Consider the following 15,694-nt stretch of genomic DNA (forward strand, 5'->3'; position numbering starts at 1 on the left):
GCAGATGCAGTGTGACTGGATGAGGTGGGTCACTGAGGTCGTGCCTTTGGGGTCTATATTTTGTACTTCATGAGAGGAGCAGTCTCTTTTTCTGCTTCCTGGTACCATGCCCTGAACTGGTTTCCTCCACCACCCATTTGCTATGATGTTCTGTCTCACTCAGGCCCAGAGCAAGGGAGTCGGCCATCTATGGACTGACACCTCCAAAATCGTGAGCCCTGAAATAAACTTTTCCTCCTCTAAAATTGGTCTTGAGAGGTCTTTTAGTCACAGCAGCAAAAAAGCTCACTGAAACACCGACTCTGAGGAGGGCTGCACCTTGGTGGCAGGATGGGCTTTTTGATTGGCCCCTCTTCCCCTTAAGCCTGAGCATACTTATATGCTGAGGAGAAAGATGAGGTCAGAGAGAAGGGACAATTGGAAAAAGAGGATTTGAGGAGACCCAGAGGCAGTTAGTCAGGAACCATTCATTGAGGATGTAGGGTTGCTAGGTGCTGGGGCTCAGGTAGTGAGTTTGGTGGACCTGTCCTCTCAGGTGTCATCAAGAAGGGAAGGTAGGCAACGAAAATGTGCAGGGAAGATAAGGAATACAGCTTATCACTGATCAGTGTGATGACTATGAGGGGCTTGGATGGCTCTGTGGGTGGGGGTCCCTCAGCCAGGAGAGTCCGAGAAAGCCTTTCTAAAGAGGCGAGTCTTGAGACTCTAGTGGGGAGTGAGTTTGAATGCAGATCTTACAGAATGAACTTCCAGGACAAGCTCAGAAGGGAATGAACTGGGCAGTGCAAAAGACCAAAGAAGGAGAGGGCAGACATGAGGTCAGAGGAGGCAGGGATGAGATTGTGGGTGCTCAGGCCAAGAGAAGCCAGGATCATGCTCTAGGTGTGACAGGAAACCATGGGAGGGCTTCCCACCTGCGAACATGTGATTTAGTTTGCGTTTGCAAAAGACCATTCAGCATGCGAGGTAGTGAGCAGACCCAAAGGAGAGGACAGAGTGGCTACCAGGAGATCAGTTAGGAGCCAGTTGCCCCATCTGTGCAAAAGACCACGGTGGCCTGGACCAGGAGGCACTGGAATGCACCACTCCCCTTGGGCCTGCATGGGACGGGTACCTGGAAGCCCTTGAGGCTCAGCTCAGTGCGGAAGCCTGGGCTGGTGCTAAAGCAGGGCCATCATCAGCTTACGAATAACACACAGAGTGAGGACTCCCGGAGGGTCAGTAGGCCCTCGGTGCACCCTTGTTTAGAGGGGGTGGGAGGAGGACCCTGGCCAAGGAGCCAGCAGGATGCCCAGCCCCTGAGACAGGGAAACTTGGCAGGTGTGGTCACAGAGCCTGAGGAGCACTCCACCGAGAGATGCCAGTGGAGCAGGCCCACGTGCAGGCAGGTCACAAACCTGAGGAAATTTTAAACAGTCTCTGTACCTTGTAGAGTCACAGTTCAGACCATCTGCAGCTGAACTAGTCTGACATACATCGTTGCTTTGGTTTCCTTTATAGTAGTACCTCCTATTGATAATGTCGTAGTAGTTACGTTTTCCAGTGTTCAGAACGGTAAGGGAGAATGCAGCCATTGGTTATGGAAAGGGCACTGAGTCCAGCGGGACTGTACCAGGGCTGTGCTGGGGCCACGGGCTGGAGGCCCAGCTGCTCTCTGATGGGAGAAGAACTTGATCACACCTGGCACCTGCCCAGGCTAATGTGCAGTGAACATCATTTTTAGTACAAGAAGGCTGAGAAGCTCCTCACCTGATGTTCTCGTTGTGAGGTGGAAGGCAAGAACTTACAACAAAGAGATGGTTGAGATTTGGTCACTCTCCTGGGTAACTGGAGAGTAGACTAGGGAAATCCTGAAGTTGGAGACATGACAGTCAAAATGAATATGTTTTTGTGATTCACCTGTGTCCTGGGATCCCCCAAGGAAGGCCATGGACTTGCCATGCAGCTTCAGTAGGAAGAAAAGCTGCTGGAAAGTCCAGGGCCCTGGCGGGGGAGGCTGTGTGGAGAGGAAGCAGAGGGAACAGGGACAGACTAGGGGGACGTGGGAGACAATGCAGACTGCAGATCCTTTGTAAAGGGTGAGGAAGTGGGTAAGTGAGACAGCAGCATCCGAACAATGGACAGAATTTGAACTAGACAATAATGTATCAAGATTAAATGTCCTGACTTCTGCTTGCTAAACTAGTTCATCCACAAGAAGGTGTTGTTCTGAAGAAATACTATTGAATTATTTAGAGGAAAAATAATAGCAACTGTGTCCTAATGGTGGGACACTTTATTTAGGCTACTCCTCACAATGCAAAAACAATTAAAAATAAAAGAAAACATTTTTAAAAATCTTAAGAGATCTAAAAAGCAACAAGATACTATGGAATTAATGGACCAAACTTATCAGGAAAACAGAACCCAGAGTAGGGAACCTGGGGCCTTTTCCCTGTGGGCATCTGATAGTCTGGCCTCTAGTGTAGCTGGTTCTGAGTGCCTCACTGGGGAAAGGGCTGAAAAGGAAAACTCCCAGTGCACACCAGGTGGAGACCTCCAGGGGTGACCCAGAAGTAACTCCCCCCACGCAGAACTAAAGCCTGGACTCCTGTTCCTGGAGAGCACAGGAACTTCAGGCGATGAACTGGACTTATTTCAAGAATGTTCCAAAGTGATAGTGCTCCAAAGAGCCCAGGAGAAGCAGATGGATATCATCTCTGGACAAATGCATTCCTAAGGGGTTTTCAAGAATAATAATCAATACATAGTAAAAGATAAATCAGCTTAAAATGAAAGAGATCATCCTGAGTGAGAGTAGGAGCAACCCAAGGCACAGAACCAGCTTCAGATGGAAGTGTAAGCGTGTGCAGCTGTGTCCAGGGGAGGAGGAGGAAAAGCGGTCATCCAGAATGTAGCCCAGAGATGACAGAGATGACCACAAAGAGACACAGAGGATGGTGAGAAGACTCAGCAAGTTTAACTGGAGCTTGCCAAAGAGAAGAGACAAATCCCAAGGTCAGGGTGATACCCGTAAGGAAAGTGACCAAGTGAGACAGCATGGCCCTGGCCTGGCCTCTTTCTCACCTGGGGCCCCTGAGCACGAACAGCCCCACTGGAGAGGATCTATCCGAGAGCCCGTAGACGGAGGGGGAAGAGGCAGGTCCTCCCTGCTGGGGTTCATGACCCCAGAACTCTGAGGTCCCAGGACACAGGGAAGGGTGATGATGGCGAGGAGAAGCTGCTTGGTCTCAGTGGAGAAGACAGGTCCGAAGAGGATGAGGGGCCCGGAGCTGGCCACGGGGAGGGCAAGCAGCTGGAACCCAGAGGCACGTGGCCAGGCAGGCAGCCAGGCCCAGCCAGGCCCAGGTAAAGGCCTGTGGTGGCAGCAGGTCTGCCTGGCCGTAGAGGTAGGGCTGACCTCAGGACTGCTGTTTACCTTGGAAAGCGCAACTCTTCAAGGGGATTTTTGTCCAGTCCCCAATTTGTAATATACATTTAGAAAGACAAGTCTTTTGTGTGACTCTAATTTTTTTTTTTAACCTCGAGTTTTATGTTCTCCTAATTAAAGCATCCAGACACTTCCTGGAATATGTGCAGAATTCAGTCAGTTCAATAAATAGTGACATTTTCAGAATGTGACCAGCTTTTTAATTTGTTCCTTGCTGGGAGATTCTTGTGGGAATTTATACCATTGACGTAGCTTCTGGTGTGAAGGAGACTGAGGATCTGGCTCCCGGTCTTAAGTGTTTGGTTCAGAGGAGATGGACTGCAGCAGCCATTGCCCTTCACATTATTTGTCATTTGCAAAAGAAAACATGAAAGAATGATTTTAACCATTTATCCATTCAGCCAAGAAAATTATGTTACTCATTTTATTTCTTAATAGAAGGCAGGCATCTAAAATATCAAGCACATATTAGGGTCTCTGCAAATATTTATTCAGTAAATGAGAAAAGTATATTTCTTCTTTTAAATTTTCTTTGCTGAGCATATACACTGTTGCTGTTTAATCCAACAACTCAGGTGAACTTGGATGGAATGTAAGTGCATGTAGATTGAGGTGGGTGGGTAGGAGAGGAACTTGGCATTTCTGGGTGTGTTGAACACCTTCTACCCGTCTGTGCTTGCAGGTGGTTTGAAGTGCCCAGTTTGCAGCTTCGTGTATGGCACCAAATGGGAGTTCAACAGGCACTTGAAGAACAAACACGGCTTGAAGGTGGTGGAAATTGACGGAGACCCCAAGTGGGAGGTAAATTTTAAAGTATGATACTGATCCCGACATTTCTAAACCAAACGACAAGCCAGGCAATAACTGGGCACAGATGCCAATCCGCAGGGCATTGGTTTTGCTGGCTGGGAAATTTCTGAAACCTTTTATAATCATGTCTTGGGGCACAGAATGGGTAAGATCTGGGTCCTGTGTACGAATTCTTCTTTTGGAATAAAATTAGACTCTGCTGTGAGTTTTCGCATTGACATTTCTGTTTCTCATATTCACAAATTCAGAGTTTCAGATGTTGCCTCTGAAAGAAGGGAAGGCAGGGAGCATGTAGCCATTCTCACTGAAAGAGTTGCAAGAGCCCATTTCCTGATCAGACTTTCTCTCCCTCCCCTGGGTGCTGGTGCTCCTTCCTGCTACCTTCTTTTTACCCCTTAGAAGTTGGAGCAGTCACCTGGCCCTCTTTTCAAATACCAGCTATCACCTCCATGGACAAAGTTAGGGTTTCTCAGACTTGGCACTGTTGACCTTTGAGCTGAGTGATTCTTCCTTGTGGAAGGCTGTCACCTGACTTACAGGATGTTTGGCTGCATTCTGGGCCTCTTCCCACGATTTACCAGTGGCATCGTCCCCTCCCCAGGGGATCCATTGAGGAAACCAAGAATGTCCAAAGCATAGCAATGTTCATTGTTCCCTGGCTTTCAAGTTCACCCCAGTTACAAGAGAGACATTGCAGTGCATCCAGTGCTCACTTGAGGGGTCACAGTCCAAATGCAATTTCAGTAAAAATACTGTACAAAACCACCTTCAGCCTCGGGGTATAGTGTACATAAAACATGAATGACTTTCATGTTTAGACTTGGCTCTCATCCCCGAGATGTCTCATTTTATATAGAGAGATGTAGATGTGCAGGTGTTCCAAAATCCCAAAAGTCTGAACTCTGAAACACTTTTGTTCCCAAGCATTTCAGATAGGGAATGATCAACCTGTGTGTACTGTGGTTAGTGTGCAGGCATACATTTCTCAGCCTTTTGTTCTGAGAGGTTCTAGAAGCAGTGAGCACACCAGGGACCAGGTTTTGGTTTCTTTCTCTTTTCTTGATTCTAGGGATTGAACCCAGGACAGCTTTAACCTGACCTATATCCCCAGCCCTTTTTAATTTTTATTTTGAGACAGGGTGTCACTGATTTGCTGAGGGCCTCACTAAGTTGCTGAGGCTGACCTAAAATTTGTTATTCACCTGCCTCAGCTTCCCAAGTTGCTGGGATTACAGGCGTGCACCATCACACTCAGCCCAGGCCTTAGTTTCTAATAGCATTCTCTGATAAAAGTGGTTGATCATTGGGCTGAGGCATCGTGTGTGTGTGTGTGTGTGTATGTGTAATTATTTATTAAAGAATACTGGAGAGTGTGTGGTACTAAAAATGTGCTCCAGACAGACAGAAAACAAAACAAAAAAGGAAGGGATAAAAAGTAGATGTATGTCAAAAGGACACAGGAGACAACCTGAAAGAGCTTTGACTCAGTGGCCAAAGCTGAAATAAATCCAGTAACAAAATTAATAATGACTGTATTAGATTATAACCCAAAGAATAAAATATTCCTGAGTTTGTACTTGATATAAATAAAGTGATTTGACAAATAAATGAGGGAGAAGGGACTATGCATCCTCATAGAAGGATTCTGATCAATAAGTGTAGAAGAATGGGGGAAATAGAGAAAGCTCAGGAATGACTGCCGCAGACAAGTTCCATGCGAGATTGCTGAAACAGTGGCCATCCCATCCTGAACATGCCCGAGCTTGAGATCGCTAAAACCGGTGGGCAGACGTTTAAGGAGAAACAGGATATTTGCGTAACCTCAAGAATTCTTCATCCAAATATTTATTAATTGCAAAGGGAGCCTGTGGATAGCAACCCACCCAAGTGAGGATGGAGGTCAGTGTCATCAGTAGTAAAATGTACTGACACTGGTACCAACTGATCGATGTCACCAGAAGGGAGCTTTACAGAATTCTTCAACCTCAGTCAGACTGTGAGAAACCATCAGACCTGCCCACATCCTGTGAGTGGTCACATGCCTAGCCTGGACTTCTAAGAAGTGTCAAGATCGCGAATGACAAGGGAAGCTGTCACCTCCTGGAGGAGACTAGGGAGACATGGCGATTGAATACCCTGTGGGGATGGACTGCCAGTGTGGCTCCACAGTGGAGCATTGGGCTAGCATGTGCACAGCCCGGGGTTCCATCCCCAGCACCCCGGGTGGAGGTGGGCGATGTGCCGTGGGACCCAGGGTTGGATCCTGGCTCAGAGAGAACACTGAGGAAAAACCTGCTGGAGTCAGGATAAAGCCTGCCTGGCGGTATGGCGCCAGCATGGGTTCTCAGTTTTGACAATGGCGCTGTGACCAGGAAGGACGTTAGCCTTAGGAGAGGCTGGCAAAGGGCATGCAGGGGCCCTCTTGTTGAAGTCTACAGTTATTTCAAACTAAAGTGGTTACAAAAAATAAAAAGGTGGGTGTTGTGTGTCGGGAAGGGGGAGGAGATGGAAAGGACGGGGAGGGGCTGGTTCCTTTCACGTTCCCTGGGGTGTCAATCTCACTCTGATACCATGGACATATGTTACATAGTAACAAAAATTAAACTACAAAAAAGAAAGTTCTAAACATTGAGAGTAAAATGAAATAACTGACTCTACCTGTTCATCAAGTTGGTGGCATAACTGCACATAGAGGAACTGTTTTGAGAGCCTTTAAAACAGTAATTGGATTGTACCTTCCTTGAGAGATATAACCTGAAGGCAAAAAGAATTGCAAAAATTGCACTATTTTCAATTATTCTGTCAGTGGTGGTAGGGATGATACTGTTATTCTGAGGCTGTTAGTGCTTAGTAACCACAAAGGAATACATAAAATATGTTTAATTTTATAAGTTTATAATGCTATTTGGAAAAAATAACTCAGTCACCTTTGTAGGATGCTAGAGAATCAGCTATTTATTTTGAAAGTTGGTAATAAAAGCCATGAATAAGCAATTAGCCTACCTTTAAAAAAAAAAAACACCAATGTTATTGTAACCAAAGATTTAGTGAGGGGAAGTTTTTCCTGTAGAAGATTACAGTTTTGCAACCTTGCAATGATGCCATGGATCTAGCAGGGAGAGTCAGTTACTGGCAACACCGCATACAAGCGCCATGCAATACACGTGTCCCGCAGAGGGCAGAGGGCATGGGGCCGCCCAGAGGCACTCGTGCCAGGAAGGGACTCCACTCTGATCATGCCTCCGTGTCACCTCGTACTCCCAGCTGATGGAAACTCGGGGCCGGGGAGCAGGTCGGCGGTGCCAGGCTGTTGGACCTGTGAGGCGCTGCCTGCTTTCCTCCGCAAACCGTCTTCAAGGGGGAGCAAGGAGGAGCACATGTGGGGTTTAAAAGTCCTGAGACCGACAGTCAGTTCTCAGGAGTGACTCTCACTGAGGTTTGGTTTGAACAAGTGGTAAAGCAGTGAGATAATTGGGGAAAATTCGAACATTACCTGGACACCCATAATATTCAGGGCTTCTTGCTGAGTTTCTGAGGGTGACAGTGGTATTATAGTTATGTTTTGAAAGAGTTCTAGCTTTTAGAGATACATTCTGAAATATTGTAGAGGAAAAGATGATTCCTGGTTTCGCTTCAAAATCATCCAAGGGCAGGGCTTGAAGTGCTTGTGGGAAACCCCACCTGTATGAGCTCATGACTGTTGACTGGGTGACGGGTACACGGAGGTTGATTGGACTCAGCTCTCAGCTTTTGACAGTGTTTGGCATTTTAAATAATTTTAAAATTAAGTATGAGCTTTGGAGTGACAGACTTTGAATCCTGCCTTTATCTTCTACAATGGCTTGACCTGAGCCATTGTTGAACCGTGGCCTTGGTTCTCTTCTGAACAGCAGGCTAACAATCCTGAGAGGCTGAGTGGATTGGAGACGGCTGTGTGAAGCGCTGGGTTCTGCCTGTGGCCCCAGGGAGCCCTGAGTGCTGGTGGCGAGGCTGGTGCCCTTGGCCTCAGGCTCCTGTCTAGGGGGACGTGGTCAATCCCCTGGTGCCGCAGAGCTCCATGCCCTAAATAGACACTGGGATGCCAGTTCATGATGCGGAGCTCGGTCCACCCTGGTCAGCTGGGTGTTCATAAATGCTTGCAGCAATGCCCTTGTCCTCTGCAGGCCTCCCTTCTAGTACTTTCCACCCTAAGGAGAGCAAGAGTAGTTGACGTGAAGCCTCGTCCTTGACCCCACAAGTGAGGCCATCAAGCACCCACCCACCTGGGCCCTGTGGTCACCAGGGGACCAACATGCTGCGCTGCCTGTTTTGGGAGTTCGCACTCTTTCCTGGCCTCAGGAATGCCTTACAGAGGCAGGCCCAGGATGTCTTGAAATTATTCAAGTGAACTGTATTTGGAAAAATCCCAATTGTCTAGAAAACCAAATTTGTATAGACAAATTTCTAAAATATCTCTTCTTTTTTTAAATTTTTTTTTCTCTTGGGAAAAATCCTAAAACAAGCAGACAAAAAAAAAAAAAAACCCAAAAAGCAAAAAAAAACAAAAACAAACACAAAGAATGCTGTACTAATACAGAAAGTGCCCAGAGTAAGAGCAGCATTCCATGTGCATCCTGTTCTTCCACAGGCTCAGGCATGCTTGGGTCCAGTGCTAGCTGAGACATCACTTGAGGGCACTTAAGGGAAATGCCCTTCTTTTTGTTAATCTTCGCATTCATCAAGTATTTATTGGGAATCTCCTACGTGTCAGACTGGAAAAACCTAAATGAAGCTGGCCAGCTGGCTGTGAAAGGATAGGTACCTGCTGCTGTCAGCCTGTCTGCTCCTGACAGGTGCTTCAGAGCATGACTGGTGCCCCTCTAAGCTTCATCTGAAATCCTTTTTGTCCTTCATGATGACAGTCATGCCTCAGTTTTGCTCTCATTCCCAGCCCGACCAGAAGGAGACCACTGCTGCTATCCAGCTCTGTGAAAATTCTCCTCTCCCCTCCAGTTCTCTCCCTTCACTTCCCTTCCCTCTCTGTACCTGTGAACATCCTTTCCATCCCCTCCCCTCACAAGTGCTAATCTTGCACAGATGGATTTTCGGTAGTGAGTTTTATTTATCATATCCCTCACGTAACAAACAGAGTGGCGTGAACAGCTGTGATTCACTGGATCTCACCATGTGCCGGGACCCGGGCTCTGCACGTTGTGTACTTACCCATCCTCTTTCCTTCCTCTTCTCTTTCCTGCCATCAGCTGCTTGCTTGCCTCTCTCAGCCCCATGGCCTGAGGCCCCGTGTAAGGGGCAGATTAGACGCAGCATTGGTAGCAGCAGGAGGAGCCGGGGAAGGCACTCTTGGTGTGTATGCAAGAATAAATAAGCTTTCAAATCTCTGACTAGGAGCAGCATACCCTGCTCTTCCTGTTGCAAGAACCAGGAACAAGAAGCTTCCACCAGAGCTGGTTTTAAAGTCTTGGTACTTACAAAGAGAAGGTTTCTCTTTGTTCTCTTTGGGGATTATTCATTGGAGCAACTGATTTCTTGGGGATGCTTGGTAAATTAGATGTTGTCAAAGTGCTGCTTTGTGTGCTTTTTTTTTTTTTTTTTTTTTTTTCTCAGTGCATTATCCTAAAGCCTCTAGGGGTTGATCAGCCTGTTAGAAGGCCGCTTAGGTTTTGTTTTTATTTTAGCCAGCAACAGAGACATCTGAGGAGCCCTCCACCCAGTATCTTCACATCACAGAGGCTGAAGAAGATGTTCAAGGCACGCAGGCAGCCGTGGCCGCGCTCCAGGACTTGAGATATACCTCTGAGAATGGTGAGGGCGTGTCTGTCTACCTGTGATACCCAGAGCAGGTTTTGCCTGCTGATGAATTAGTTGTGAATGAATGGGGTCCACCCACTGACCACCTCGAAAACCCTGGCCCAGCATGCAGAGTGCAGGAGTCAGGCACCAAACTCTGTCCCTGGAAAGGTTGCAGAATAGAACCCCGTGGCTGAGGCAAGTCTCTCAGGGCTGTTTTTTCTTTTTTGGTGTCACTTAAAGTGACAGTTCTGTGAAATGGGCATAGGAGCACAATGCCGTCTCTTCATTAGATGCTCGAGGTTTTGAGAGGTTTCTAGAGAAAATGCATGGTAAGTTATAAAGTACCATACAAATTATTTTTTTGTCAGAATGAGTGATTACTGAGAACCTGTTGAATCTCTGGAAGAGGCCCAGTGAGGCACCCAGAGGAGGAGGGTCCTGTTTTGCCGGGGTCACCCTTCACAGGCCCTAATGGTCTCCTGTTTGCTTCCTCCTCCTAAGGCGACCGGCTCGACCCCACAGCTGTGAACATCCTGCAGCAGATCATCGAGCTGGGCAGTGAGACCCACGACGCCACCGCCGTTGCCTCAGTGGTTGCCATGGCACCCGGGACAGTGACGGTGGTGAAGCAGGTGAGGGCCCCCTCCTGGGAAATACCCATCTGCCTGTGTCACTGACCCTCCTTGCTGTCCTCCCCACATTGCCAGGGCATTAACTTGCCTAAGGGGGAGTTTGGAATGGAACTGGTCTGATCTGGTGCATTTTCTTCTACCTTTGAGTATTATGGGATTGCATCCTCAGTAGCTCTGTATGGGGCAAGTGTTTGGGGGAGAGGTATAGTATATTTCAAAAACACTCTGGAGACTCTTCATTTATTCCCTTTCAAAGAATTCCAGAATGAAAACGAGCATGATATGGACATGTGGGTACATCGGGGTGAAAAGCAAAGGCCCTCTGTGCTTGAGGCCTCACCAGACAGTGGCCAGTGGGAAGTGTGGGTTCAGCCACAATGTCAGGCCCCTTTCCCCCTCAGACTGCCCTTCTTAAATAGTAAGTATCAGTCATCCAGGTCCACACAGAACATCGGGAAGAACATCAGCTCCAGAAGAGAGCTGGCACTGTTGGCTCAGCAACTCTCCTGTCCTCAGTCAGAGCTTCCCCGTCTGCTCGAGTACGGTGTTTGGGAGGGGAGCATCCTTTCTACCTCTTTACACCTGTCTCTCCATCTACTGTCTCCTGCTTCATTTCATGAAAGATTTAAGCTGACTTACTTGAGAGCTTTAAGGACAGAAAACACAAATGGCAAACATCAGAACCAGGGAAACATAATGTAGAATCAAAATTCAAGTTCACAGTTGAGGTCGAAGTGTACAGCATGGAGTTCTGTACAGCTGTCTATGCTTCCCTTGAGTAACTGGGGAAGTGTTTACTAGGTGCCTGTTGTTGTCAGTAGTGTTCTGGTTGCTGGGGCTCCAGGAGGGAAGCAGGGCCACATCAGTGGTCACTCACTGGTGGGGAAAAGGACAAAACCATGAATAAACCAGCACACCATGAAGGGTGGCTGAGGCGAACCAGCCCCCTGAGAAAGGCTGGAAGGGGAGGTGGAGTGGAGGCAGCAGGGCTTCCCCGTGAAGGGTTGTTGGGGCAATGGAAGAGGGTGTGCCTCCTGAGTTATCCAAACTTGACTGTCATTTTGACTCTGAATTTTACAACTGAAAACAAGGAAACCTGAAGCAGTTAACGCAGAGAATGGATGAGCTGGGCCTTGATAAGTCGGGATGCGTGTTATTGTGGCTCTCACAAGTGAACCCAGGCGCGATGTCCCGGTGACCTGCCTTTGGTGAGTCAGGAGTGGGCATCCCAGTGTGCTCTTCTTGACTCCCCTAGGTATGCCCACGGCACCGCTCAAAGCTTGGGGTTCATGCCAAGTAACTGTCCAGTTAGAGCATCCTGCTCAACTGCGGACTTGTTGGTTCAGAGAGAAGACTCAGTTCTCCAGAGCAGTGTTTAGATTAAGTCCTGCAAACCTCTGCCGTGATAGGGTTTCCCTGAAGAAGGTCCTGTAGGGAAGTCGGGCAGTGGGCAGCTGGGCGTTTCAGCCTGCAGTAACCTGGTGTTCTGCACTAGTTGAAAGCAGACTGTACGCTTCCAGGCTAAATGGCTTTTCAGCTTTCATTGGCATTTACTAGGTTGCAGTCTCAGATTGTCTTGTAAGTCGGTCCTGGAACTTGTCATTTGCATCTTGGCATGTAGAGTCCTGAGCTAGACCTGGTGTTTCAGGAAGGGTCTGGTTGGGTCCTCCCATCCAAAGTGTTGGGAGGACTTTGGATGTTGCTGACAGGCCAGATGCTTGTGAGAATGTGGGAAGGTGCTACTGATAGTGATTTGTGTCTTCTTTCTAAGAACAGGATTGATTTGCTGCCACTCAGGGACATGATTTATTGAGCACTGGCAGCAGTGCAGTGATACATGAGGTCGCCGTGTAGGATACAGCTTAGATGTGCTTCCCGGTGTTAGACAGCTAGCTGGACAAGGGACGAGGCAGACGAGCATCCGGCATAACCAGTGTGAACAAGGAAAAGGTGTTCACAGGAGGAGGAGGCAGCCACCTGGAGAGGGTCCTCTCTCCTGTGAGCACGGGGTCGAGCATGGCACTGGGAATGGAGGTGAGGAGCTGCATGTGGACGTGCGTTTCCAAGAGGCGTGTGTCTGCCTGGCCCAGCCCGGCTCACAGTGGCAATTGGCACACAGTGGATGGGAAGTGGACAGATGGACTGATGGGCAGGTGACATTGAACACCCACTTCTTTAGCAGAGGTGTTTGAAAGGCTGCAGCCTCTCCCAGGTGAAAGAATGCCCTTGAATTCAGTTGTTCCTTCTTTTAAATTGAAGTATAGCTGTTATATCAGGTGAGTTGGTTTCAGTTTTTTTCTTCAGTCAAACTCTGGTTTAGGACATTTTTACTTGGGAAGTTGGATCTGCCTAATGAGTGTGCTGAGCCACTGTCCTCCTTTCTGCCCTGTGGGGAGCACACAGCCTTGTGATGGGGACATCCTTTGGCTCCCAACCCCCAAGACCTCACAGAGCAGAAGATGAGTGTTTGTTAAGTGGACTTGACCACACTGCGGGTTTCACGTTTTGATTCTCCAGTTGTATCCTGTAAATCAGCACTGGAGAGGAAAAAGCAAGTCTCTTCATCATAAGGCACATGGTGTTCAGTATTGCTGAACAGAGGTTTAAAATTGCTGTTGCATAGCAGATTGAAAGATCTTTTTGAATTTTCCTGTTTTATATGTGTCTTCTGTTGTGTCCAAATGAACTCTTGATATTCAGAAATGTCCAGATTTCCTTCTCATGTGAGTAAATGAGAGTACTGTATGTTCTATTTATAATTTTATTTTTCTCATGATCCATTAATATTAATTGAAAGAATCTTACATATCATGATTCTTCATTTGTAATTCAAAGTGCTGAACCTCACGCCTTTGAGTTTGGTTTCTGGGAAGAGTATAATGGCAGGCCTGTGGGGTGGCAGAGCCTGTGGGGAGGCGGAGCCTGTGGGCGACAGGCTGAGGAGAAGCTGCTTGTCTCTGCTTCCTCTTGCTTCTCGAAGAGACAGAGATGAGATGGTGCCCATGGTTGGACCATCTGAGTCCTTACTGGACACGGAGGCACGTCCTAGTTGTCCCCACTTCCCTTTCCTCGCCTCTCCGCATCGTGGACATGTCCTGGGCTCACATACTGGGCAGTGCTCAGAAGGAAGAACCTGGCCCCTGCCAGCCACAGCAGGACACAGTTCTCCAGTGCCACCGAGCACGTCTTTAAGACCAGTTTTCATTAAATGCATTTCTTTCTTTTTTGTTTCCTTGGGGTTTTATGAGAAGTTTTATTTGATTAATAAAACTGCCTGAGTAGGTTAGATATAAGATCTGTCAGCCCAAGAAGTACTATCACGAGCATCTCTGAGTCACAGCTGGTCATATAAAGAAAAGAAGATGCAGGAATGCAATCTCCCCATGGGCTTATGGCCGACATCACGCTTGGCTCTTTTTATGGATTAAATTTTACTTTAGAGGCTAAAAGTAACATTTTCGTGTTGACCTGCAGACATTTAGCAGTTGTTGGCTGAGCAGCTGCAGGTGGCACGTTAAGACTCTGGGTGCATTTCCTGTTGCCTCTGTCACAAATGACCACCAGCCCAGTGACTTAGGCAACAGAGACTTATTATCTTGCAGCTCTGAGGTCAGGAGTCTGAAGCAGTTTCCTTGAGCTGCAGTCGAGGCACCCACGGAGCTGCGTTCCCCTGGGAAAGGTTCCTTCCTGGACTTCCCCGGTCTCACGGCCGCCCACATTCCTGTGTCCTGGTTCTTCCTGCCCCTGCACAGCTGCCAGGGCAGACTGAGTTCTTAACGTCCAGTTACTCTACCTCTCTACCTCCCCTTCTCACCCCTGTGTTTACCCCGACCCAGATCCTCCCAATGTCTCGCCCAGTATAATCTCCCTGTCACAGATGCCTGGTGCAGTCAGAGCCACAGAGTCCCCTGTGCTGTGTGCGGTGACATGTTCACAGGCCCGGGGGCCAGGACAGGGCATCCTGTGGGAGGCCTCTGCTCACACTGGGCTGCTGTGAAGACTCAAAAGCTCTTTCACTCGGCGCACACCGCCCAAGCTGCTCCCTCCAGCCGGTGCTGTCCTCAGCACTCGGGGTACTTCAGTGAGTGACAGACGAATGAGGTGGTGAACGTGAAATGTACCTTCACTGTGTGCGTGAATGATCCTCGTGCCTTGGGGGCGAGCGGTGCAGTGGGAGGGAGGACAGTGCAGGCCCTCATGAGCCTGGCACCCCAGAGGGCGAGGGATCCTCCAGGGGAGGTGGCCCAGTGCAGCCGTGCCTCTCTGGGACTGCGCTGCTGTCATTGTCATCAGCAGGGCCAGCCCGCCCTGCCCTCCTCCTCAGGGTGTTCTCAGTGAGGAACCTGCCCTCTCACAGTGTAGCTGCTTCTTGCCAAGGTCAAGAGGATTTGATAATCCAGGAGCTTTTTATTCTTAAAAACCTTCGTCGTTGTTTCTTACTATGGAAGGTTCAGGGGACACTGGGAGCTTTGTGGGTGTTGACCCCTCGGGTGAGGGATGGTCTCTCTGGTAGGTCTCTGAACTGCAAGTGAAACGGTGTGGATCATCTGTTGTTCTTCGTGTACCTTTTAAAAAACCAAATAACTTCAGTGAGACACCCTTTCAGTTCAGATGCCATGTGTGACGTAACTTGTGACCTTCCCCTGTGCAGGGCCCCGCCTCCTGGAGCTCAGCCCAGCTGCAGCCGTCCAGTGGCGTGCACTTTGCCAAACTCCCTCCAGCAAGCGGTGACCGCCACCCTCTGCTGAGACTGGTGAGAAAGCGTGCTGTGTTTGCGAGAGCGATTCAGAGACACAGCACCATTGGCTCATGTGATGGTGGAGGCTGACACGTCCCAAGACCTGCCATCAACGAGCTGAGGTCCCGGAGAGCCAACGGTGTAGTACAGGTTTGGAGGCTGACGTGTCAGCTGAGACTGAAGGAGGGAAAACAACACCCAGTTCCAAGTTGGCTCAGCAGAAGGACTTCCTTCTTACTTGGAGAAGAGTCAGTCAGCTCTCCACCACCATGACGAGATACCTTCACAGTGAAT

General features: G+C 48.5%; 1 protein-coding gene across 2 annotated transcripts in view; it reads left to right on the forward strand.

The window, feature by feature from the left end:
* Window positions 1-15,694, forward strand: part of Zfat (zinc finger and AT-hook domain containing) — a 210,128-nt gene that overhangs the window by 173,218 nt on the left and 21,216 nt on the right. For both annotated transcript variants that reach the window (XM_047522686.1, XM_047522695.1), the window contains exons 13-15: window positions 4,113-4,231; window positions 9,916-10,042; window positions 10,532-10,662. In XM_047522686.1, coding sequence (XP_047378642.1) covers window positions 4,113-4,231; window positions 9,916-10,042; window positions 10,532-10,662 — 377 coding nt within the window. The remainder of the gene's footprint in view (window positions 1-4,112; window positions 4,232-9,915; window positions 10,043-10,531; window positions 10,663-15,694) is intronic.

Source organism: Sciurus carolinensis, chromosome 1 (assembly GCF_902686445.1).
Source record: "Sciurus carolinensis chromosome 1, mSciCar1.2, whole genome shotgun sequence".
Lineage (NCBI taxonomy): Eukaryota > Metazoa > Chordata > Mammalia > Rodentia > Sciuridae > Sciurus > Sciurus carolinensis.